General features: G+C 34.6%; 1 protein-coding gene across 1 annotated transcript in view; it reads left to right on the top strand.

Moving 5' to 3' along the window:
• Nucleotides 1-26,100, top strand: part of EYS (eyes shut homolog) — a 722,813-nt gene that overhangs the window by 362,796 nt on the left and 333,917 nt on the right. The window contains exons 29-30 of the mRNA XM_063389422.1: nucleotides 21,571-21,695; nucleotides 25,262-25,386. Of these exons, the coding sequence (XP_063245492.1) occupies nucleotides 21,571-21,695; nucleotides 25,262-25,386 (250 nt within the window). The remainder of the gene's footprint in view (nucleotides 1-21,570; nucleotides 21,696-25,261; nucleotides 25,387-26,100) is intronic.

Raw genomic sequence — 26,100 nt, 5'->3', positions numbered from 1 at the left:
ACAGTTTGAGCCTTAGGTACCCAAGTGTATTTGTCTGTTTGCTTAATTTAGGTTGTAACTTTATGTATTAATACCAAATATACACTACCCACTGGATTAAGCATACTTCAATTTGTGAAGGCAGTGAAGACATCTTAGAGACAACAATTTTATAGCATCTGTTTTGTGGAAAAAGTTAACAGCTTTAAGAGCTATAGACTCTGGGTGCTATAATCAATACTCTGACCTATACTGGACCTTATAAAAAGCTTGTTGCTTCTTCCTCAGTTTAGCAATAAGGCTCTGCTTTAAAAAAAGTTAATTACCAGTGTCCATATACCTTCTGTTACTAGGCACCCTTGTTTAACACTGATTTAAAGCCATATCAGAGAGGCAAACTGCATTCTTGATTAGTATTGATTGTTGGTGTAGTGTTGACCCAAACAGATTGTAACACGAGAATTAAGGCTGGTGTGGCTGCAAGAACAGAACCACACTCCTCAGTAACATAAAATATAAGGTAATTTACTTTGTGGGATGAGTATAGCAATTGTACAGCAGTTCCTATTCTGCAGCACACATACCCACACTCTCACACACAGATTCATACTCACCAAGGCCCCAGATTCTCTGGTGTGGCTGTGTGGAGCACCATGGACCTGGAGTAGCAGTACAGTCACTCCTCACTGGTCCCAGTCCTTATCCACAGCTCTCTATTTCAGGCTCAACCATCCCTGTAGCATTGTGTGTTTGGCAACATGTTCCCCCAAGGGACCACTGTTTTCACTACTCATTGTTTTTTAATTTCAGTGGTTAGGACAATGGTCTTGCTGGTCAAGTCATCTTGGATAAATCTTCACAAGTTTCTCCCTTCCTAAGCCAATTAGCCATCATTTCCTGGTCATTGAGTCCAACCAAAAACCCAATACTGACAAGTTCCCCATTAAAACACCTCCCTAAGTGCCACATCTACTTATCTTTAAATATTTCCAGAAACTCAACCACTTCCCTGGGCAGTCTGTTCTAATGCTTGACCACCCTTTCAATGAAGAAATTTTTCCTGATATTCAATATAAACCTCTCCTGTACGACTTGATGTCTTTTCCTCTTGTCTCACTGATTCTTCTTGGAGAAGAGACCAACACCCACAAACAGGTGTGGAGGGTGATTAGTTATTTCATAAAATGAATGCAGTTATTTTACATCTGTATTTTAAATGCAAAATGAAAATAAAATACTTGGAAAATATGACTTATCAAATTTTTTTTCAGATCATGAAATAAATTTTATCTGTTAATAGATTATTCTTAAATTTTTATATATTTTTTCCAAGTAAACCATATATGGACCATTTCTCTATTATGCTAAGTTTCTTCAGTTCCTGTATGTAAATACATACACAGTATATGTGTGCATGTATATATATATGTGTATGTGTGTCTGTAGAGAGGAATATACCCCTACATTTACAGGTATAGCCAAACATGATTTTTGTAGTAACATCTTCTAGCCATCATAGTGATTCCCTCTGAATGCTGATGCAAGGTACTTGCTCTATAGCAGAATGGAACATACAATGAAAATAGAATAAAAATAAGTTTTAGCATATTTTGATAGCTCATCAGTAGTCTATCATCATCACTACCTCTATTGCTAGTCACAGTCAAGAGTGATCTAAATGCTCCTTCCCTGAATACCCACAAAAGTATCCACGAGGTTAGAGAAAATGAATGAAAGTATTTTCTATACCCAGGTTAGGTGGCAAACAGTTTAATATTGAAGATAGAACTATATGGCCTCTTTGAATACTTAAACACTAATCTATTTGCCTGTTACTTCTATTAGCACTGCAAAATACCTAAATTAAGCTTAACCCTTGCTCAGGAGAGGATATAGTCTTGAATGATGATTGTCTTCCTTTGGGATTCTTCATTCCTAGCAGAATAAAACATCTGAGCAGATCAGAATACATCATTAGTTGATCAGAATAGAGTCTATGAGTAATCAAGTTAAAACAAAAAGCATAAAGATTTATATAATTATTAAAACACAATCTATGGTATTTCTTGTTTTTTGAGATGGAAGAAAAATGTTTAAGTGTACATTATGCTACATGTGATAAAGAAAACCAGCTGAAAGAAAAAGGAAATTTCTGACAGATGTAGTTGTCTGTAACTGTAAGGCTTGAACAGGTTCTTGAAGCAGTGATCCTTCTGACTGCTAAATGCAGAATAGTGGACTAAAACCACAATATTTTAAAAAAACGAAGCTTTTGGCACACAATTTGCATTAAACAGAAATTGATAGGCTTAATAAAGAAATTGTTTAAGGCAGGTTTGTGACCTGCTTTTTGAGTTTGGGTTTTTTCATAAATCTAAACAGCTTACTATTACAATCCCTCTGAGCTTAGACTATATTAGTCTGCAGGGCTTACAGCAAAGGTTGGATAGAAAGGAAAACAGTTCAACGCTAATATAATTAGGGATTATGATCCATGTTGAAATTAATTTTTAATCTATTGCAATATAGAACTAGATATACTCAACTCCTAGTATGATTTCTTTAACATCTTTAACAGGTCAAAATATTAATAAGGAGTCCTAAAATGACTTTTTTTCCTTTGGGCATCCATATTTCATACTTGGATTACAGTTCTGGCTTTTTGTCTTTTCTTATACACATGGTCACTATTTCTTCAGGCCTAAATAATAGTTTTTTCCTCATCCATTCTTTCTTTTTAAGAAAAGAAACTCGGAAACAGCTTCCCTAAAAAAGAACTACTTGTAACACTTACTATTTTGCAAATGTTAATTATTATCATGATTTGATGTGTTGTAAAAATACAAAAAAGTGTTGGGGAATTACTAAATTAAACCATACCTCCTTTGTCTTTTTTGAACCCTTATATCTCTATTTATATTATTATACCACTGTCATTACTATTTTCTGCGTGGCCATGCAATCAGGACTCTTGAATATTATAACCCTGAAATAATTTCTCATAAATGCAGAATACATATGTTTCAATCTTCAGTCTAAAAAAGAAGGCTACAGAATACTTCTTTTTTGGTAAGCCCTGACTTGTAGAAAACTTGAGCATTACATCAAGTATTTTGTTTTCCCAGAAAAAAATTGTTGAATTATGAGATTATAGTTAGTACCCTGAGCAATTTGCCAGCACTTTTATTTATATAGATTTGAACACTGTGTTTTCTAGAAAATCTCTAAACACACCTGAAATAAATGGCCTAAAACCGAAAGGACTTTCAGCCCTAATCAAATTTCGAAACATTGGCAACTTTATAATTGACGACTGCTAGATTTACCACAACTGTCTGTGGATTAGTTTTTGTCATCAAACCACAGTAGTGTCACCTGTTCGTTTATGTAAAGGTGCTTGAGACAGATATCTCTGCTGATTTAAATCTCAGCTGCATTTCACATGGCCTTTTTAGACAATTCCTGCCTTGTTTTCTGCAAATTCTTCATCCAGAAGCAAAGGGAAATCCGGCATTCAATTTAGATGAAAGCATCTGGTCACAGCAACAACATGTGTGTTTAAACACGCACATGCACTTTTCAAGTTGCAGACATTTTCATGCGTAAATCAGGTGCCTGCCCTAGAAAGAGGTTTCATGAATTTAGAAGATTTCATGTCTAGATATGTCCAAGTATTAAAATTTTTAGGTGCTTTCTTAATCATTTCTAGAGAATCTGTATAGAATGTTAACTTGTAATTCATTCGGAAGTCACCATTCAGAACAGAAAATAAACTCAAGTGCACTTCTTCTGACACATAGTGCTAAAATTGTAACAGACATCTGCAAACCTGAGCATTTGAAATGGCAAATCAGTTTTCTTGTATAGACACAGTTTAAATATGCACACAGGTGTTTATAAGGATTTAAGTGCATATATGTGTTTAAAAATAAAAGAGAATTAATAATGTATACAAATAGATATAGTTTCTGCTTATGTTTAAAAAAAAAAAAAGTGATTGCTTTCCGTGATTGCTTGAAAGATTTCATCACTTTCCTATTTTAGAATGTTTACCTGAAGAAGCTTATGTACCTGGAGGGACTTATTCTACCTTAAAAGCCTTTGTGTGTGCACACTTATGAATATGACTTTTTGTTTTCTCAAAGAGAAAAGAAACACTAAAAAATATGAAACTTCCACTTTTTAAAATTTATTTTCAGTTCCTTTCTTTAACAGATAAATATTTATTAATGACAGTAGAATTCTACTGTAGCAAGAAATTCATTTTATCCCCATATTATATTCTTTAATTTTTGTCCACCGTGTTTCAAATATAGCAATATAGAATGACACCTATATTTATAAAAATTAATTCTAGGTCTTTCTCCACTGAGACATTGGACTTAGAAGAGCCAAAAATGTAAAACAGTGATTGCAGAGATAATTGTCAAACCAAATGCCCAATTTCTGTTTTTTCTTCAATCAAAAAATCTTAATGTGTATACTCTCTATTTAAACTTGTGAAAGACCCAAGCTATTTTCAAAACTCTTCTTGATTATCAGGCATACAAATACAAGCAGGAGTTAGAGCAGTTAGAGATATTTCTTCTTTGGCCTAGGAGAAGTGCCACACAGGCTAACCACATTACACTTAATGAAGACATATGAAAAATTTGAGGTGTGATGAATAGAACTTCAACTAAAGAGGAGGCACTGTGTGTACCCAGGGTACCCATTGAACAGTTCTCTACAAGACACGTGAACTGCCCTGTGCTCAAAAGGGCAGACCTCCCAAGAAAACTTTTGTTGCTGCTATTTTCTACAATTGACATAGATGGACAATTTCCTGCTGCCACTGAAAGCGTGCTTTAAATATTAACTGAGGTTCATAAGCCTCTATGCAATTTTTATAAATCCTTACTGCAGAGAACTAGTTAAAAATACCATCTGTGGAATGTTTTTAAGAAAGGCAGCCTGAAAACACAAGGAAGGCTTATTTTTTTCCTGATAATTAGTATGAGAAAAGCAGTTGTAAAAATCTGAAATTATTACATATCTTAATAAACATACTTAGTTCTGAATTAGTTCAGTGTTTATTGTGCTATTATATATATATGTAAAAAAAGAAAATTTGAAAAAGGGTGGGAGTTTATTTATACAATAATGTCTTCTAATGTTGGTTAATCATTTGCATTGCTGCTGAATATTCTATAAGGCACTATTATGTAAAATAAATCATTATACACCAACATCAGAGTTAATCAATTACTGATTATTATTTCTGATTATTCTGTATTTATGTCAGATCAGATTAGCAAGTCACTACAGATTCACTGAAAAAATTAAGCTAGAGCTACATTACATTATGTAGAACAACATCCTAAATTTAGATTGTTCTAATTTGGCAAGTTGTTTATGTTACTTTCAATAAGGCTACCATATGGAATGCTTCAGGATTTTTTATGGGTATAAAACCTCAGTTCTTTCTCACTTCTACTTTGCATGACCTTGAGTACCTCACTTCTCTTTGATTGTGCTCCCATTCCTCTGGCTTCATCTATTTATATTGTTAGCATTTTCTCTTATCATGTATAAAGACTCACGTATCGTGAACTGGCTATTTTGATGTTATGTTCATACAACTGACAACAACAGTGACAACAATAAGTATATCAGTGGTGTGATTCTGAGTCTGTAGGAAAAAAAGCAACACTTCAATAGTGGTTTCTTTGCCAGAGAGAAATCAGCTGGAAGCAAAGTGTTTGTTAAGTCCTGTAAATATATGTATCCTTTTAAGAATTGAACAGGGTCAAGGAGACATAATATGCATAAAGCTGAACTAGTATTTTTTTATGGTTTGGCACATTGTATCTGAAATTACTTTCTCCTGTGAAAGTTACTGTTCTAGAATTCCTGCAGTATTTCATTTCTCTTTGAGAGTTTTAGGGCAACAGCAGCAAAGTCATCTTCTTTTTAAGGCTTTAGCTCACATTCAGCCAAAGAAGTTAAATTAATGTTTCTCTTGTTGTCAGCAAGAGCCACAAAGAGAAGTATATTACTTATAACTTCTATCTAGTGAGCAGTTACTGACTTCAAATGAACGAGTAGATCAGGCTTAGAAAGCCACTTAGTTCAGTTGTGCAAGGTCCCAGCACTCCTAATTGTGTGGAGGAAGAGAACAGTAGTGTAAGGCAGGCATAAACAGGTTGGAGCAATTTGGGTCTTTCTGTATGGCTCAGCACAGTGTCAGAGTGAGTAAAAACAATAAAAAATGTGTCCGTGGCCTCTTTTACACAACTGGGATATGCACTGTAGAAGGTTTAGGGAGACTGAAGTTTGGTGTGGGGTTTATATGGCAAAAAAGGGTTTGAGTTCAGAGCTCGACACATGATTTTCAGCAATTTGATTCACTGACATGAGGAGGAAGCAGCAGGTTAGCAACACCTTCTGGCAAAACATCTCCCCAAAATGGCCATGTTTGTGGTAATCCCAGAGGAAACTAGAGTCTGAACTTTACTAAGTCTCTACTAACCTAGCTCAGCCTCAGCACGGAGTGCAGACAAAGGAGGACCTTTCTGGTTGTCATCTGATCTGAAAACTGCTCTGGGGGTGCACCCGAACATGGATTCAATGAATATGTGCTTCACCTCCAGTGCCACTTTGGGAAGGTCTTTTCTCCTTCATCAACCCCTATTTGTGCAATCACATGGCATTAACTCTCCAGGTGGTACACCCAGGTAGCGCTTCCAGCTGCAGAAGAAAGGCAGAATGGGAATTTTTTGGCTGGTTTGTGTAGCAATTTCTCTTCTTTAGAACAGCATTTAAGGTGGACTTCCCATTCTCAGGGAGTTTGTGGATATTTTTTTATTTAGGTAACATTTATGCCAGAGAACTTTTTGCTTGCCTTTTCTCTTTTGTATTTTTTCCTTGTGTTCCTCCCAAATTGTTTGTGGAAGTTATTTATATTTATTTTATTTTTTATCTGCTTTTTTTGCTTTTGTTTTCAGGCCTGATGCTGGAAGCTAGGTTGACTTGTTTGTTTGTTTTCCAGCAGCCTTTCCTGACCCCTGCAGCTGCTGAGGTGGGTTATCTCTTGATCTGGATTAGCCGTGTGGCTAGGATCCCTTCTGGCAGCTGCCAGGGCCTTCCATGGCTGATGGCTTCTCCAAACTGGTAGCTAATAGGTGGGATCCTGCTTGTTAGCTCTTCCCTGAAAGGACAGCTGGTAGGGAAGGGGAGGGTGCCCCTCTGCTCCAAGTCTTCATTTTTTCCCCTTCACTCCCCATTGGCCAATTTTTATAATGGACAGACATACATCAAATTTGCTACTCATAAAATAAATTACAAGGCCACAACACATTTAAAGAGCATTTTCCTGAATATTAGCAGGGAATTCTAAGTTATCCCTATGTTTTTCTCTCTTCTGTGAACTCGCGTTGCACCTGAGAAGTGGCTTACCTTGGTGAGCAGCTATGGTGTTAAGCACTGCATACCAAGGACATGGCTGACTCAAGAGACTAAGGCCTGAAGAAGCTATAAAATAAATAAAAGCAGTGCTGGGTAACTTTCTTAACAGATATTTATGATAGCTCTGTGAGTGCCAGGAAAGGATGAATAAAAGTACAGGAAATCAGTTAAATCAAATCTTTGGATTCAAATACTGATTGCTGTTCCTGAGTACTTAATCATGAGATCTTAACTTCCAGTATCACTTTCTGCAGAGAAGACATTACAGTAGCTTCAAGATTTTTACCTCGTCAGATAAAGTCAGGCATAGCACTGCATTTTTGGGCTGTGGGTTGAGCCATGCAGTGCAATAGAAGTGACTGAAGGTACGGGAACTGTCCTGTGGGCAACATTTCATTGTCTAGAGAGATTTGCAATTAGTGTTGGCTTAGGAAAAGGGAAACACAAAATATATAGTGAAGCCATGAACTAGTTTTATCATTCTAGTGCTCTGAATTGCCTAGTTAATACCAAAAAACACTTTAGCAAATGGAATTACAGTTGTTATATAATTTTTTTTTTTTTTTTTTTAATCTGGCCTTTTATTTGCTTACACTTCCAATGTTTCTCCATACAATAAAGGCTGACATTTAAAGTCTTCCTCCTACAAAATGTGGTGTAGGCTGTGACAAGACATGAGGATACTGATGACTTCTCTGTGAGGAGGAGCACTATACTGCTGGCGGGGGCTTCTTTCTTCTCATTGTTTGGGTCCACTAAGGTTTCTTTAATGCAGTTATTCACCACAAAGGTCTGTGATTTGTCTAGAAGTCACTTGGGGAGCGAGTATGACAGTGTCCTACATCAGGGGCATTCCCACAGCTGAAGCTGGAGTGGGGGAAGCAGCAGTCACAAAGCTCAGCACAGATGCTCCAACAATCCAGCTCAGGCCCAATACAAGCTGAGACAAACCTTGAGGCCTTGCAGTGCCAACTAAATATAGGGCATGTATTCTACTGTTAAAGGCATAAATAACATTCACTGGAGGACAGTAGGCGTTCTGTTGTCATAGTTTTCCTTCTGGATCTAAGACACACAGAGGATGGTAACTATGGTATGGGACCTCTGAGAAAGCCAAGCACTTCTGGAAATCTAGCAGGAAGCCTGATGGAATACATTAGACTGCTGAAATGGCTCCCTGTTATCTCTGTGAAGGTGACTGAATCCCACCCATGACACTAGAGCTAACAACCAAACACTACACACTGCAGGTCACAAGAATTAACCCTTTAGTGAGTACAAATACTCTAAACAGAGTTTAACAAGTAGAACGCACAAAGTTGAGTAGATAAGGCAGATGTTCAGAGCAGGAGATGCAATTTTTAGGCAGATAAGGATTTGAAAAGAATCTCTAACTTATTCCAAGAAGATAGGAAAATAGCTGTATTGTAATAGAAGTATTTCAAGTAGACAGGAGAACATGAAGGTCAATGGTAGTTACAAGGGATGGATTAAGATAGATAGTACATTATTTTCACAAAAAACATTACAAATACAGTTTATAACAGAGCACTACGTAACACCGTCTTTATGCTTATGCTCATTCTATCCATTTCAGGGTGAGGGAGTGGGAATGGGAATCCAATTCTTAGCTTTAATCAGGAGCTGGGTATGATCTGTTTTCAGCAGCATTGGTAACTTAGCACAGATAGTCATTAATATTTGTAAGATACTAGACAATGTAAGATGTAAATTTCCCCTTCTCACATATAATAGCTATGCTTTCCCTGGAGGGGAATATCCTGTGCTAAGAAAAAAGAAAGATGTGAAAATATGGGGGGAAAAGTGACATTTTTTTTCATCTACACTAGAAATTGTAAGTACCAGTTTCTGTACTTGTTCTTTTTCATCCTTAATATCTATTTTAGTTTTCTGCTTTTACCAAAAGCTTTATGCTCTATGCATGTATTATAGAAGGTATGTACTAGTAACAGCGTCTAGAGATTTTTGTTTGTTTCTATGCAGGATCTTGCAATTATACAGCCTAAGATGAAAATCAACCAAGGTCCTAGTTATTGTGTGGAGCTCTTAGTTAATAATCAACTGTCACTTCATCCCCATTGACACTTACAAAATCTTTCTAAGTAGCATGTTCTACATGATTCATCAGCAGTCGTCTGGATGAAAGGATAAGTTCTTTACAAATAGCATAGTCAGTAGAATGTTTGCACTCAGATTGTTCCTAGTAGTTTTTTCTTTTCCCACTAATTTCTCTCATTGTGTTTTTAGCTCTCCAAGAACTATTATAGCTTTGTCCATGCTTTCGGAAAGATGCTCTGACTTTTTCTGTGGAAATGCTGTTTTAAGAGTTTTAATTACATTGAGGGCAGTCTAATGTGTCCCTAGATAAATAAACTGACTTGACAGTATTCTCTGCTACTATTAAATGAAGCTATATGCTCTCCTAAAATGTCTGCACCACAGAAATCGCTGTGGATTCTAGGAATCTGGACAGATTGCAATATTGTCTGATCATGCTTTTGGGGAATCTAAAGTAACAGGTTCGATTTTAAATTAGTTTTCCTAGTCATTAAAGGCATTTTTTTTATATATCACAATTTGTTCTTGCTGTGGTAGTTCACCAGCCTTCTCCCCTGACCACCACTATGTGAAAACCTTTAGTGTTGCTCACATCAGCCAAAAAAACAGTAGCAGTTATTTATTAGTTATGACCATGAACTGGTAAGCCTGCCTTATGAAGAAAGGCTAAGAGAACTGAGTATGGTCTGTTTTGAGAAAAGAAGGCTTAGTGAGAGGCTTACAGGACATTTTTGCCATGTTCCAGTATCCAAAGGGTAGCTACAAAGAACATGGAGATTCTTTTTTCAAGGATCACATGGAAAAGGTGATAGGTCATGAGTACGAGTTGTTTCTGAGAAGATTCTTGTTGGATACACAAGGACAATTTTTCACAATGAAAACAGTCAGCCATCAAGAATAATTTTGACAGGGAAGTGATGGATTGAACATTGGATACTTTTAAGATTCAACTGGACAGGGTACTGAGGCATCTTGTCTAAACATGTGTTTTGCCAAGAAATGTTGGACCAGATGGTCCTTGAGGTTGCTTCCAACATGGTATTCTGTGAAGTAGCTTTTTTTTTTTCAATAAAAAATTTCACTTTTGTCAATAGTGACACTATTGCTTCACTTTTGTAAGTCAGTCTGTGTTTGGAAGGGATTAGTTTTTGTCAGTGTTTCCAAATTTCATAGTGCTTAATACCAGAAGTACTCAGCAGAGTCTGTGGGTATAGAATGCACTACAGATATGAGAAAGTGCTGAGGAAAAAGAAGGTTTAATTAAAATTTAAGTCCTTTTGCCTCTACTAGTATGTCACATGAAAACTTCAGTGTCTCAACTGGACAAGAGACATGCTTTGAATGTAAAGTCAAGAATTTACTGTAGATCTAATTGCCATAAGTCTCGCTAAAAATGTCTTATTAGTCCAGTTACAGAAGTACTAAGACTTATTATGCAAGTTATCCAAATACTGAAGTTCAATCACGTTAATAATAGTTTAATGCCTGAAACTTACAAACTTTATACTTTCATTGTTTTCATGCAGGGAGAAAGGGTCATGGTGCATTGTCATCCTGAATCCTTTGCCAAGGAAATGCAGTGGAGCTTCTTCTTTCTTGTACTTGAGGGGCCTGTATTAGGGGACACTTCTAAGCACTTTCTAACACATCCCATACCTAGCTTCTTTGACTTTTCTTCTTCTTTGACTTCTTCTTTGACTTTTGTTACATCTGATTTTTTTTAATGTAAGTGGAGTTTTATTTATGTTGTAATCTTGTTTTTTGTTACTCCTAAAGACATTTTCATCCAGCTTCAAATTTATCATCTCTTCAATGATCACGAGTTATTCAGTGATCATTTCCTGATAGCCTTGATCTCTCATTCTGTGTTTATATTTTTCAAGACATCAACTGTTATCCAGTACTTGTGTTCCAAAATACCACATAATTTATTCTACACTCAAAAAAAAGTCAGTGGAATAATGCTTGTTATCACTATCTGAGTGATATCAGAAGTATTATTAGAAGAGACATATCAGCACACCATTGTGCAAAGAAAAGCAAAACTCAAACAAATTAGGCATCAGTCTACTAGACCTAAAAACTAAACCAATGCTCCAAGCAAGCATAAGAAAAGTCCAGACAAATCAGGCTTGATAAGCCCCAGTCTACAGCCTTGCACTGTTAGAACAAACCCTGTGGTTTCTTGTTCAGCAATACCGCATTTACTGATCTAAAGGACTACAAAAGTGAGATACAGGAAAAAATGCATTGATATTAAATAAAAACTGAGAATATATTCTGAAATGGAATTTTTTACAGCTCACTTGTTTTTGAACAATGATAGACAAAATGACTAACACTAAGAATCAGCTGAGATAGCCCCTGTGAAACAGTCCCTGGGGATTCTAGCAATAAACTATGGGGAGTAGGGAGGTTGGTCTAGACAAGAAATAGCCTTCTAATGGGGTACTCACAGTTCTGCATTATGAGTGTTTTATCTGTATCATCAGAGCTGGGAATTACAGAGGTCTTAAATAGTATTTTAAAAATTAAACTAAAGTAGTACAGAATATTTCATAACAGAAGGGTTAATTCTGTGTGTAACAGCTTTCTTCTCATGTTTTCTGTGGCATTTTGTGAGCTCTTAACTTGTTCTATAAATTCCACTAATTAAAACCTTTCATTTTCACATGCATAGTTCTCAACACAATAATGTACACACAGTCAGACACACAGGAGATAATTTAAACTAAGAACTTTGGACAAGTAAATGAAGAATAGGAAAATACTGTCATATTAATCTGGTTTTTTGTATCCTAGATTGTGAATGAGTGCCTGGATAGCAGAGAGATATGTCAAGACTGATATCATAGGAGTTTACATCAGCTAAGGACCTGTGTTAACGTATTCCTTTTTGTATAAGAACTGTTAGTAAAATCTTAGAGAGATTCTGTGTGAGAAAGGATTGACCAGATGTTAGCTTTCCTCTGTATGAAATCTCACTGCAAATATGGATTATTTTAGCAAACAGCTGAATGTTGGCTTTTCATCAGTTCTACAAGGACACATGCACATACACACATTCCTGCTCCTCCTTTAATTCTGCCCACACTACTGGCGTTTGAAGAAATAGGTAAAGTTTCCAATTGGGTAGGTTAATAAAATAAAGAAAGGAGTGTGTTAACTCTAATATATTTTCATCAAGGCTTAGCCATTCTGGTTATTTTACTGTATTCATTTTAGCCTGATATTTCACAGATTAACCTTTCCTTTAACACTGTCACACCCCACCAACTGTGATTTAGCAAGTACATAATTTATCACTTAATAAGAATGTCCATGTTAAGCACAGTGGGAGCTTTTATTGGCAGTAAAACCTGCTTTTCTCATAGGGAAAATAAAGGCTGAATGCAAGTGGACTTAGAAAGTTTAACGTCTCTTATAATGAGAATGACCTTAGAAAGAAAGGAACTTTTTATTAAGAAATGTTTAGTATGTGTTGTGATTGTCCCAAAACATTCTTTGAGAATAAAGAACCTAATTTGACATACATTAATTAAAGTGTCAACCATTTCCAGGATAACACTTTGTGTCTGAAGTAGTTAAAAATAGTTTTATTTAGCCCACATTGCACTATTATTATAGTCAGGAATAATACTCTAAATATAGTCCTTTACTGTCCTATGATTCCATGGTCTTTTTCTTTTTTTTCCTGTAGAGGTGAATAGTTCTCTGTTGTATTAACTTTTACGATTTAAGAAGAAAGGTGAAGAAAGCTGAAGAAAGTTGAAAAAAAGAAAGCTGAAAAGTTGCAAAGCTTCCAACTCCAATCTTGTCTAAACAATCTGAATCTGTTTTGGGGTTTTACATGCAACATTCCTCCTCTGTGAAGAAAGATGCCTTGCACTAGAGTATATCCACTTCAATATGCTGATAGGGTCACCTTTCCAAGGGGATAAAGAATAAGCTGTTCCCGTTTCCTTCATTCTTTACAAAGTGATGATGTATCAGTTCATTATTCCTTACATTTACCCCTGTGAATATAAATCATAGGTAATTATATGGGGTACAGACAGGGTCAAAACCCAGTGGCAAATGTCTGATATCTTTAAACAAGTCAGAGTCTCTTGTAAGCCTATGATAAGTTTTGATTGTTAGTGAAAATATGGGGCTGTTAAACATCAACATATGGGTAAGGTCCCAAGCTTGTGATTGGTAGCTCCTGTTTTAAAAGTAGTTCTCCAAGAGAATGGCACTATTAATTACCCTTTTAAAATTCATTTTACCTTTGCAAAGATATTGAATATAAACTAATGAATATGGAGAATCTATGATTCAGAAAATTTACAAGATCTGAACTTGGGACTCTTGGACTATGTAGGTTACTGCTCTTTTCAACTTAATTTTTCTCTAATAATTATTTTCCTATCACTATAAATTACATCAATAATTCATGGTTCCTCCCATATCCTAAGAAAGACAGCAGAAAGAAAAAAAGATGACTCTTGTTATTTCAGATTATATATGTTTAGTAGGGACTCTGATTCTGATATGATAGGAACAGAACTTTAGATGAATAAATGGAATACGCTTTAAACCCAAATATACACTCAAGTATGCTAATACTGGTTTTTTTCGTTCTGATTTACATTCAATATCCTTTAATGTAGAACTAATATTTCCTGACCACCATGAAGAGCTATAACTTATTTTTACCTCATTCTATGGGAAATTTTTCTTCATAGTAAATAAACTTGCTTCATTCTAGACAGTACATCCAAGGAGAATACAGAGGAAGAAAAGGAAATTAAAAAAACAACGTGATATGTTATACTTGTAGCTTGGGGGAAGCTTCATTGTCAGTGTTCTAAAATTAACAATCACAGCATCACCTTTGGGAAGGGTTTTAGAGAAAATAATCTTAGAAAAGCTCTCAGGAGACTTGTTTAAATTCCTTAGTGGCTGCTTTCTCAAGTTCTCTCCACAGAAATATGCTTCAGAATACATCAGGAGAAGCAATTTTCAGTAGTATTAGTGATAAGGCAGCTGACTCATACTACTCTGAACCCAGAGCCATTTGTCTTGGAAGACATTAGTGAAACTACTATCAAAAATATCCATGCTGATCCAACATAGGATCCCAGAAATCACTGAGTTCACACATATGTGCACACAGAATTCAATGTTCTTTTTTTTTTCTCCTCTCAATTTTTCAGACTTCAAGAGCAGTAGAACACTTATTTGTTTGTTTGTTTGTCTAACGTCATACATGTTGATTGGGTTGTCTGCTGCTTCATCAGCAGCATCTACAATCTTCAGACTAGATGGATGACCACACAGCAGATAATCTACATTCATGTGGTGCCTTCATTTTTCGGTGTTCCTTAGGGAATTCCTGCATCTGACCTTAATATGATAAAAGCCCAAAATCTGTAGCCGGTAAAAGCTGTATGGGACTGTATCTACCAAGCTAAGCTCAGTATGGGACTTGTCCAGCATCCACATATTTTGTGTTCATTGAAGGTCACAGTAAAGCTCACTATGAAAGTTGCTTAAAATGCATGATGCAAAGCTTGGACTAATGGAACGTTTGAAAAAACGTTTCTCAGTTGAAGTGACTTGCCTATATAAGTTGATTCTAAAGTAATAAAGAGCTTGGCCATTATTAGATAATTATAGAAACTTCCTCTCTGAATATTCTATCAGCTTCAGTAACATGCCCATAGCTATTAATCTCACTTTTAATGAAACAAATATAGCAAAAGTTTCAGTAACCTGATGGATGAAACAAGAATGCTATGACAGATGACAGATTCTACTGCTAATAGGTTTTTGTATGAACAAGTTAATAATAGTCACCAACTGCAGTATTGTGAGAAACAGAGGGAAAAACAAAACAAAATCATTGCTACCTGAAAATTATATTTTATAATTCTGCCTTAAAGTTTTTGTTTGGTTGGTTAGTTTTTACAGAATATATAGAATATAAGTACAGATCAGTTCATGAGAAATTTCATGTTATATTAGTGTTTTCCAAGATGGTTTCTTTCCAAGGTTCTGGCAAGCCCATAGAAGCCTTGTCTTGATTGCCATAAACAGAATTCATTCTTGAGGTAGGAAAATAAATTGGGATTTTCAGTACTTAAGTAGAAATCACTGGAAAAGCACAGAACCTTATAGTGGCTTAAACTTGGCTAGTTACCAGATGCCACTCAATTGTTCTTTTACTCCTTCTCGGTAGGATGGGGAGAGAAAATAGGATGGAGAAACTCATAAGTCTAAATAAACATAGGGAAACTACTGCCTAAAGGTCTTGACTTGGGGAAAGTTTAATTCATTGCCAATTTCAAATAGAACAGGATGGCCAGGAAAAAAAAAAAAAAAAAAAAAAAAAAAAAAAACCAAGAATAAGCCATCTCTGCTCTTTAATCCCATCAATCCCTTTTTCACAGACTTAGCTTCACTCCTTTTTCCCAGCTCTTGTACCTCTTTCTGCTTTGCCCAGGTGGTTTAGGGATAATGAGGAATGGGTTGTTGTGGTCATTCATTGTGTAACCTGATGACAGTACTTCACATATATAATCATTTACGAGGAAACTTTATTTTATGTGTGTATTGAGCTAATATAGACAGGCAGATGTGTCAGATAACAAAAAAGAATACACAGAAATTAGAGCAGCTAAATTTGAAGCAAAGGAAAAGATCTGAACATTCAAAATTTTATGAACATCACCGTGTAATTTTCAAATGAGACACTTAATTTTTCAAACTAATGTCGATAGGGCCAGGATTTTGGTTTATCCTTGTATATCCTGAAAAAAAATCAGTTAAATAAAATGATGGGGGTTTTTGTATTTTTATGTGAATAATTCTACTTAAAAGGGCAAAAATGATGCATTGGCTTCCAGTAAATTGAAATTTACTATCCAAAAGGTTAGCTGTTAGAGAGTAACGTATGATAAAGATTAAATTTTTTATTTATCACACTAGAAAAATTTCTCCCTTGCCAAAAATTTAAAGCTTTAAGAAATCATGTTGTAATGATATGTATATTTAAAATGAATCAGTGCTCTTAATCATTTTTTCTTTGAAATTAGAAAGGTTCTGCAGAAGTTTGTAGTGCTAATACTTCTCATGAAGGTCATGCCTCAGTAGTGCTAAGGGTTATGTAGCCAGAAATGTCTCTAATAATCCTGAAGCTGGTTAAATTATCTGGTTTTCCTTGCTCTTGCTCTTCCTTTTTTCCTTTCCAAGCTGGCATATGAGCATCGATTAAATGAATTATAAGGTCCATGTTTGATCGGTTTTTCACTTCTTTAATTTAGAGAGTAAAACTTTCTATCACATTTGAAGTTAAGAATTATGATTGAGATAATAGAGGTATGATTCCACTGGAAGTTAAAAAGGAAAAAGTTGCCTTGCAAATGTCAACGCACCTTGTGATCCAAGATGATTAAAACTAAACTGTTTGCTATATGAATCCCAAGGTGCTGCTATATCTCAGCGTCCATGACATTTAGCCAGTGACTTTTCATAGCTTGTTAATAATGTATACCAATCCCAGTGTAAATTTGCAGTGACAGATCTGGCCTGTTACAGTAGAGCAGTTAACTTGATTTATTTTGGACAGAAAATGCAGATTTGAAAAAAAAATTACTAATATCAGGAGAGATTGCACATTTACAAGACTATTTTACCTAAGGCAGTTACTCAGAAGATGTACTTTTCATATTCATCTATTATTCTTCCCAACATCCTAATTGCCTAAACTAGAGGTGTTAGGAAAACATCACCAAAGTCAGCAAGGTTAATAGTCTCAAAGAAAAACTGATGTCCCCCAAAAATTTTATAGTGCGGACTGGTCCACAAAATTCATTGATTTTACTAGGTTGACTGAGTCACATAAGCAGGTAAAGGTTACAGCATAAACATTCTTTTCTAAGTGCAATTGCTGTTAACCATTGCTCCAGATAAACCTAATAAACTTCTGTATTGTAGAAACCGTTTTTTCTGAACCCCCTATCTCACTAATACACAAATTATTCATAAGCTGTAAAAGGTCATAAGGCAGATGAAAGAGAGGGAGAGAGAAGGAAAAGGGTACAAGTAAAAAAAATAGACTCAAAGACAAGATAGAAAACAGACTCGAATAGTGGCGATTTAAAAGAGGATATGAATCAGTGTTGTAGAGAAAAATGTGGCTGACTTTTGGATTCTTGTAGATTTTTTCTGAGGCTGAAAGTTTACTAACAAAGAAAAAAATTTACTCTGACTGTAGCCAGAATTGTCATAGATGAAAATCCTTCTTTAATTATCTCTTTTCAGTCTTTTGTTCAGCTATTGCATTGGCATATGCTCAAATTAAGATAATTACTCCTGATAATGATTGATATAAAGGCAGAACACAAAAGGGATTATATCTTCACCGCAGTATGTCAGCATCTTATATGAGATAAAAAATCTGTAGGGAATGGCAGAAAAGACAAAGATCTTTGTCAACATCCCTAAAAACAAGTTATAAATAAATTGTGAATGCATTATTCTTACAGCGAATGAGTACTGTTTTTCGCTGCCTTTCAGTACCAAACTATTGATCTTATGTTGATCCTGCTGTAGTTTAAAAGCTCAGACTTCACAGTGCATTAGCTTAATTTCTCAGATAAACTCTAGGAGTTATTTGCTGATAAACCTAGATATGCATTTCCTTATAAAAACATAAATTGTTTTCTATTAGATGGGAATCAACATACACGATTTGCAGTGATCATACCTTCATATGAAAGCTATCTCAAATCCTCTTTTTCATTCTCAGAATGTTCATATCCCAAACACCACATAGAAATCTATTCGAAAATATTTCAGTTATGTTTACTTCCATTTATAGCAGAAGAACAGTATTCCATACCTACTTAACCTTTCTAATATCAGCCATATTTAAACTATACTGTTTCTGTCCCTTCTAATGTTCTAGAATAAATGACAGAAGGGAAGCAAGAATGTGGAAAGGCAGAAAAAAAGCTCTTTTTTTTTTTTTTTTTTGATAAGGCGTAGACATGAAGGAAGGTAGGAGTGAAAAAAAAAAGTTAAGAAATTATTTAAGTGCTTGTCACATCCTAAGTGTTAACTTCATTAAAACTATTTATAAAATGTAAAGTTTATTGCAGATTTTGGAAATTTGTGAAAGCTGCTGGTATTAAGCATTTGTTTGAGCTTACTTATAGTTGTTTCATAATTGCTCAGAAGAATTTAGTTGTAATAATTTAGCTGTCTTTGCAGTCATTGTTTACATCTCATTGTTTTTTTAACAGATGCAAACTGAATACTGTAGTATTCCAGTTTGTTGGGTTGTTTTTTTTTTTTCAAAAAATGTAACATATCAGTATGTTAAATGCTTCCATTATTCTGAAGTATTCTATAAGTTGAATGATTGTCTGACATGGGAAAAAGGGCACCTTACACATATTGAGATATATATATATATATATATATATATATATATGTAGGACTTGATATACTGGATATCTAAGTGCTTTCATGGGTTTGAGTCTTCCATCTAAATTTCAATTTGAGGGCAAAGTCCTATTTTTAAAACTTTTCTATTTCTGGTGGTGACACAATCACTCTACATGGTATTATAAATTTAATAAATATTTGGAAAGCTTGCAGTAAAAAATAGGTTATTTTGCCAAAAATTTATACATCCACATGTTTTTTTTTTCCTATCTCAGTGTCTATACAGTTAGGCCCTTAGTTGTATAGTTTATATCTCTGAAGTCTCAAGGCTTTGTAGAGCCTTGAGTCTCTGATATCTCAAACTTTTCTGAGTAGGAAATTACACTGAGTTCATCCAGGCTGTAACCTGCAATATCTAGCTGATTCCATACATTTTGATTCTCTCCATGACAGTTATAACAACCTGCTCCACTAATCACTCTTGCTCCAAATAGTTATGACCACAGGAGCTCAGTAAACTGCTCTAGTTTTTACTGTTGTCTACTCCTCAGCATGTATACACACCACATATCAAAATATGCCCAATCGAAGCAGCCAACAGGAGTGTTCTTAAAAAGACCTTTTTCCAATGTTTGTATTTTAGGACTAAAAAATAAAGCAAATAGTAGTTGTTCTGTCTAGATATTTCACATAATTGTATTTTTCTGCCAGTTTATTCTGTTAATCCTTTTTTATTGTTAAGATAAAGTATATATATTTACATCAAAGCATAAAGTTGAATTTAAATTGAATTTAAACTGGCACTATATTCCCTGTGTCTAGTTGCTTTTTTCCCCTAGTAGAATATTTATTCATCCTTTTCATATCTGGGAAATTTTGCTCCCCTCTTTTTTTTTTTTTTTAAATATGCTCTGTAGATAGTGTGACGACAAAGTTATATGAAGAAAACTATTTAAGATTTCGGTGATCAGAATCATCCTCTGCATTCCCTATCCACTGAGCATAGGGGAATGATAGGGTGATTAATGCTTGGATATGTGATGTCATTTTCTAGCTACTGGGCTTTGACATTTACACATAGGATCAAAGGACCAAACTGTATCTTATCAGTGATTTTTTTTTTACTTTTTTTTTTTTGTTTTTGTTTTTTTTTGGTTTTTTTTTTTTTGTTGTTGTTGTTTTTTGGGGTTTGTTTTGTTTTGTTTTGGTTTGGTTTTTTTTTGGGGTTTTTTTTATGTTTTTCAACAAAAAAAATAGGTGGGCTTATGGCTCGCTCATTAAGTTGTCTTTTCCATGTTTTGTCTCATATATTATAACTAGATATTTGAAAAATCTTAGTGCGTGCTTCAGTTTGTACATTTTCAAAGCAGTGTGTCATAGCTGTCATCTGTAGCTGATGCAGACTTCGACAAATCTGTTCTGTTGTCCTTGTCTTGGTAGATTCCACATTGTCATTACCCGGAGTGTATTCCATACTAAATGAAACAAACATAGTCTAATAGTCAAAGCAAAAATAAACCAAAATATAATTCCTGATACATAGTGTAATGATCCCTCCGGAGGCATCACACATATGTTTTTCATGGTCCATCCTCCTCTTTTGCTTCACAATCTGGAAAGCTAAGGTGGGCACTGCAGGTACCTCATTCTAATTGTATATGTTGTATTCACTCAATGTAGTAACTTGAGTAGTAGGTGACATGATTACTTAGATTTACTGAAAGATAGTTTGGTAATGTACTCATCACCTCCTTAAGTGGGGCATAAACCTTTGTGCTTTTCACTAGACCCAAGACAACATAAAGATGTGCACCACCCGGTTACTAAAAGGATTTCTTGAAAGCATTGTCTCATGTGAAATATATCCATGTACAACACATCTCAAAAGAGTAAATGTTATTAATAGCATTATGGGGCATTGTTTTATAGAACATAGTTGCATATATCCATAAAACTTTGTGTATATATGCAAAGACATGTTTCAGTAATAGATTAATAGAATTTTTGAACTACATTAAAGGTCTTGTAAGTCTTGTAACCTATATGTTGAAATCATATGGAACTTTGATATCAGTTATCACATAGAATTCACAACCACAGAGATACAGAAGAGTTTGTTTAAGAAAACTAATATTTGATACCTAGAATACTAATTAAAACTTGGGCCCTAAAAATTAGCTTTTATGCTGTAGTTTACATTTGATAGTACACATTTGTCAGCAAGCAGTTTTTCAAACATAGGCTGCAGTTACTTAGCTTTATTTTAGTAGATACTAAGAACTAAAGAATTTAGTTACTTTAAATTATTTTAGTAGACAATCTCCCAAGAGGAAATGAAGAAAGGTTTGCATTCATCCTTGATACAACCAGTACACTCTAATTGAGACTGTTATTCTTGATTATGATCCAGATGTGAAATTTTTGGATGGATCTCACCACCATAAATCCCTTAAAAGATCAGCATATATCACAACATGAAACCTGGAAGTGTTCCAGTGAAATACTCCTTGAAACAGAAAATAATACATGAGGTCTTGTTAACGCACATACTTTAGATGCAGTTTCCACTCAAGGTCTATTTTATATGATGTTTATGCATAGTGTAACACTTTGGAATGTTGTGTTCTTCAGGTGTCTTGCTGGATTTTCTGGACAATTTTGTGAAATAGAAGTTAATGAGTGCAATTCATCACCTTGTCTACATGGCTCAACCTGTGCTGATCATATCAATGGATACACTTGTAAATGTCAACAAGGTAACTGCCATATGACAGAGCAATCTTAAACGATTATAGTTTTGAATTATCTGTTTTACTAGTGAGAAAATTGGTAAATCATGTCAAGCTCTTTTGTTGTATATGAACTATAAGGTACAAAAATATAAGCTTTTTGGCAAGCTTTTTGAATGAAATAAAAAGAGAATTAACTACTCTAGTAAACATATGAGAAAGGCTTCAAAATAAAACCAGCTCACTGAAGGAATCTGTAGTATTATCTAGAGCCAAGTTGTTTATGATCTTTACTAATGTCACTAACTGACCAGGCAGTCAAATAGTCACTGTTTAGCAGCAAAATAATTTCACTACCTGTAGAATGGGATTGACTGAAAAGAAATTCTGAACACTTTAAGTAACATTTTTATTATTATACTTAGTGTTGATGTTGTAAGACATACCCATGCTTATTCTGCTGGCTGGGATTAAAAAATTTCTTTTTTTTAAACATTATAAATAGAATGAAGAAAGGCACTTTCTTAAAAAGTGGGAACTTTTTTCTGCTACTGACAGAGATCCACTAAAACAGGTCTAGTGACTTACAAAAATTTGCGATTTATTATTTATACAAAAGCAAAGGTCACAATCAGCCTGCATTGTCATTCAATCACAAATTTGATTTGTTCAGGACTACTTATACTCTCCTATCATCTACTAATAAAAAGCCTTTTCTCAACATAAGTAGGATTTCTAATCCATATACATAAGTAGCATTCTGCTCCATAAGTTGTTCATAAATTAAGAAATATATGAGTACTTGCCTCCCGAAGCTTTAATTTTTCAGTTTAAATCTATTTACTGTTTTACTGACTTGCACTGCTAAATGGTTTCTGTGATAATACTGACACAAAGTTTCTTACTGGTTATTTTAGAGATAATTTAGATATATTCTGGATGATAAATATTCTGTTAACCCATGCTATCTCCATATATCCGATCTAGTTACTTTGTGCCAAAATATGTTCACATTGTTGATTTTAATTTACAAGCAAAAACATGTTAGCAAATTCTCCTGAAGTCAAGTGACCATGTATATATTACACTTTTCTAGAGACTTTCCACTCATTCTACATTTAAAAGAAAGCACACAGTGAATAGAACATTATTATATTTTGCTTTTTTTTTCATTCTGAATTTATCCTAATGCAGTTTACAAAACTGTATCTAAGAGATTTTATTCAAAAAAATATGGAAGATATTGAAGCAAATAGACAAAAGTATAAGTGAGAGAGTCAATTTGGCAGTTTATTAATTTGTTTAATTTATAAAAAGGAATGATTTTCTAACATGTAATACTCAATCTAAGTATCTTTGTCTTACTAAATGCTAATTATGTGTAAGACTATGTTGCTTACAGCTTAATAATTTTTAGCAACTTTTTTTAATGTCAAAGACATGATAATTCAGAAAAACACTATAGTTCTGATGCATGAACCAAGGAGTGAAAATTTTTTGGATTTTGTCATACAGAATTTATGAAAATAAAGATCTTTCTAATGTTAAAAAATCAGAGTCATGACCTAACTTCAGTACTATATATCCACCTGGTACTGCATATGGCCATATCTCCCTCCACTGATATTAATGACTTAAAAACTTAAAAAATGTATTTTTTAGTCAGTAAAGTGCTTCACACAGAATACATTGCCAAGTCCATTTTTGCCTATTTTTTAAGCTTATTAAAATAAAACATCAAAGATATTTTAATATAAACATTTAAAAATTGCTCACTAGCCAAGGACTGTGCTGTCTCTAAGCAACATCCAAATTCTTGGTATAAGTAGAAGAAACTTCTCTGGGGTCTTGGAACTCACTCCTACAGCTAACATGTTTTAAACACCTTCCAACCCAAGCATAATCTGTCTTCCTTTTATATTCCTTTTAATAATACCATAAATTAGTAGGGATGAAAGATCTGTAAATTACTTTTCCACCAGGTAAAAACACAGAAAAGAACAACTTGCATTAAGTATATTCATAATTTTTACATATCTTGGAGTTCTTTTAATTAATACAGTATTTTCAAATGTTATTTGAGTCTCTAAAACAGCTGAAGAGATGAGAAGGTTCCAGCTCTGTAAAGGGGTGAATTCGGAGTGGCAGGGGAACCTTTGAGAGGAATAACTTTTTTCAAAGTTGCACAACTGAAGAAAGGGATTAGAAGTAAAAAAAAATATCATCCAGAGAGAGAAAGTAGAAATACATAAGAAAAAAAAAAAATCTGCTTTTTTGCAGGCTTTGACTGTTCACATATAATAGATCTTATATTTCTCTTCTAAACTTCACGTATAGAAATATGGAGCTTGGGGATTGGAGGTTTTCTGGTCTATAAAGGCAACAATGGGAAAGAACTGGGCAGATACTCTGATATACCTCTCAACAGATTCCCTGTTGTAATTTAATGAAACGGAAAAGGGATAGTACCAAGACTGAAATAGGAACAAGGCAGATGATTGCAGCTTTCCAAAAACCTCTAGAGAACAAAGTGAAGCATGTGGTGACAGCATGAGATACCAGGAAAGGGAATGGATTTAGCTCTGACAAATGTATTCTGTAATGGATCATGAATTTTGTCAGCTATTGTCCCAGTAGCAGGCCCCATACCCTTAGAATAATAGATGCACATTCAAGTTCTGTGGCTGCAGCTTCAGGCTGTTCAGGTGCAGAAGCAGCAAGCAGAGATGCAAACTGTATTCTAATAGCACCTCAGACAGCTCAAAAACAACAACAGCAGCTGTTGGAACTAATAGCAGGCTCATGCATGAGTCTGGATGGTGAAGTCTTTAACTGGGCAGGCTGCTCCTCTACCTGGGCAGCTAAAGCAAGACCGGAATGTAACAGGTGAATCCATTTGATACATGCTCTGAGACAAAGGCTGAACAGTGGTAACTAGATTTGTAACAGCCCAGGACTGCTAGGGCGCTTGTGGGTTTTCTTTGTTAGTTTGTTTAGAAATAGTAAAATGAAGAAAAAACAAATCTCTAATGGGTGGTGGGGATATCATGGCAGAATCTGGTGTTCTTTAATAACTAGCAATATTTTACAGAATTCTGGGCTTTCATTTACGGAGCAAATGGACTGATTCCATTTCAGCTTAGCCTACAAAGAACAAGTTTGAGACAGGCTTAAATTACATGATCAGAAACACAGCTTCAAGACGAGTATTTAGCTTAATTTGTGGTGTACTTGTAAAGGAGATCTTTGTAAGAAATGCATATCAATAAAATTTCCAGTAATCTGACTAATGAACTGTGAGAAGACAGAATCTGATAGTGTTCAAAGACAAAGCTATATTTGCTCAGAAATTATGTTCCTCATTGATCTGGTACAGTAATCTCAGAATTCCTCTTTTTATTTTTTATTCCTTTTTTTTCCTACTCTGAGAAAAGGCATCCCAAAACAGTTAATATTCATCCCATAATATATATCTCTGTATATGTGAAAATGTGTGATCGTTACCCATACCTTTGTTCCACTGACACTCAGTAAATGGATGTAGATTTTAATGAGTCTTGCTTTGGGGGTTTGCTTTGCTTTTTTTCCCACAGGATGGGAGGGCCTCCATTGTGAGCTGGATGTTGATGAGTGCATATCCAACCCCTGCATACATGGTATCTGTGTTCAGAAGGAGCCCAGCTTTGGTTATTCCTGTTTTTGCAAGCCAGGATTTGTGGTGAGATGATGAAATTCTTTCTTATCTTTCCTTTTACCTGGCTATTCAACATTACACAGAAAATATTGTATGTAAGCCTTTTCTTTTTAAGCTTGCTCAGAATTGTTGATATACTTTTTGAATAAAATGGAATCACAAAAGTGATGTATGCTTTTTTCAAGGAATTCACCAGGAATTTCTCCCTGTTCCAGTGACTCTTTGTCTACAATTTTGTAAAGTCTGTATTTTACTGTAAGGGCTTGGTAGATAAAAATGGATCTTAATAATGCAAATAATCTCACTAAATTTACTGACAAACCATCCTGAGAAGGAAAAAGCTATCTCATAAAATTTAATATCATTTTTGAAAGGTGGCTTTTACAGAGTAGAATGGGTCATATTGATACTTCCTACAGACCATGGTAACCGCTGTCTTTTTGCCTTCTAAAGGAGATTGGCTTTCAAAACAATGTCAAGTGAAGATGAAGGATATGTCACTTGAGGGTCATTATTTTTATATAGAAATCATTCAGATCCTTTTGTTAAAATAATCTCATTTTTTCATTAAATATTCATGCTTATCTTATATGAACTGTAATGGACAAGATCAGTTACACATTTTTTTACCATTTATGTCTCACAACTACAATCTTCTTAATTCCAAATAAAACCACCAGAGAGAAAGATTAAAATCTGTTTAGAGAAATTATTTTTTCAATTAGTGCAAAATTTATT

Source organism: Prinia subflava, chromosome 2 (assembly GCF_021018805.1).
Source record: "Prinia subflava isolate CZ2003 ecotype Zambia chromosome 2, Cam_Psub_1.2, whole genome shotgun sequence".
Classification (NCBI taxonomy): domain Eukaryota; kingdom Metazoa; phylum Chordata; class Aves; order Passeriformes; family Cisticolidae; genus Prinia; species Prinia subflava.
The sequence above is the reverse complement of the archived record's forward strand: the minus strand, read 5'-3'. Positions and strand labels throughout refer to the sequence as shown.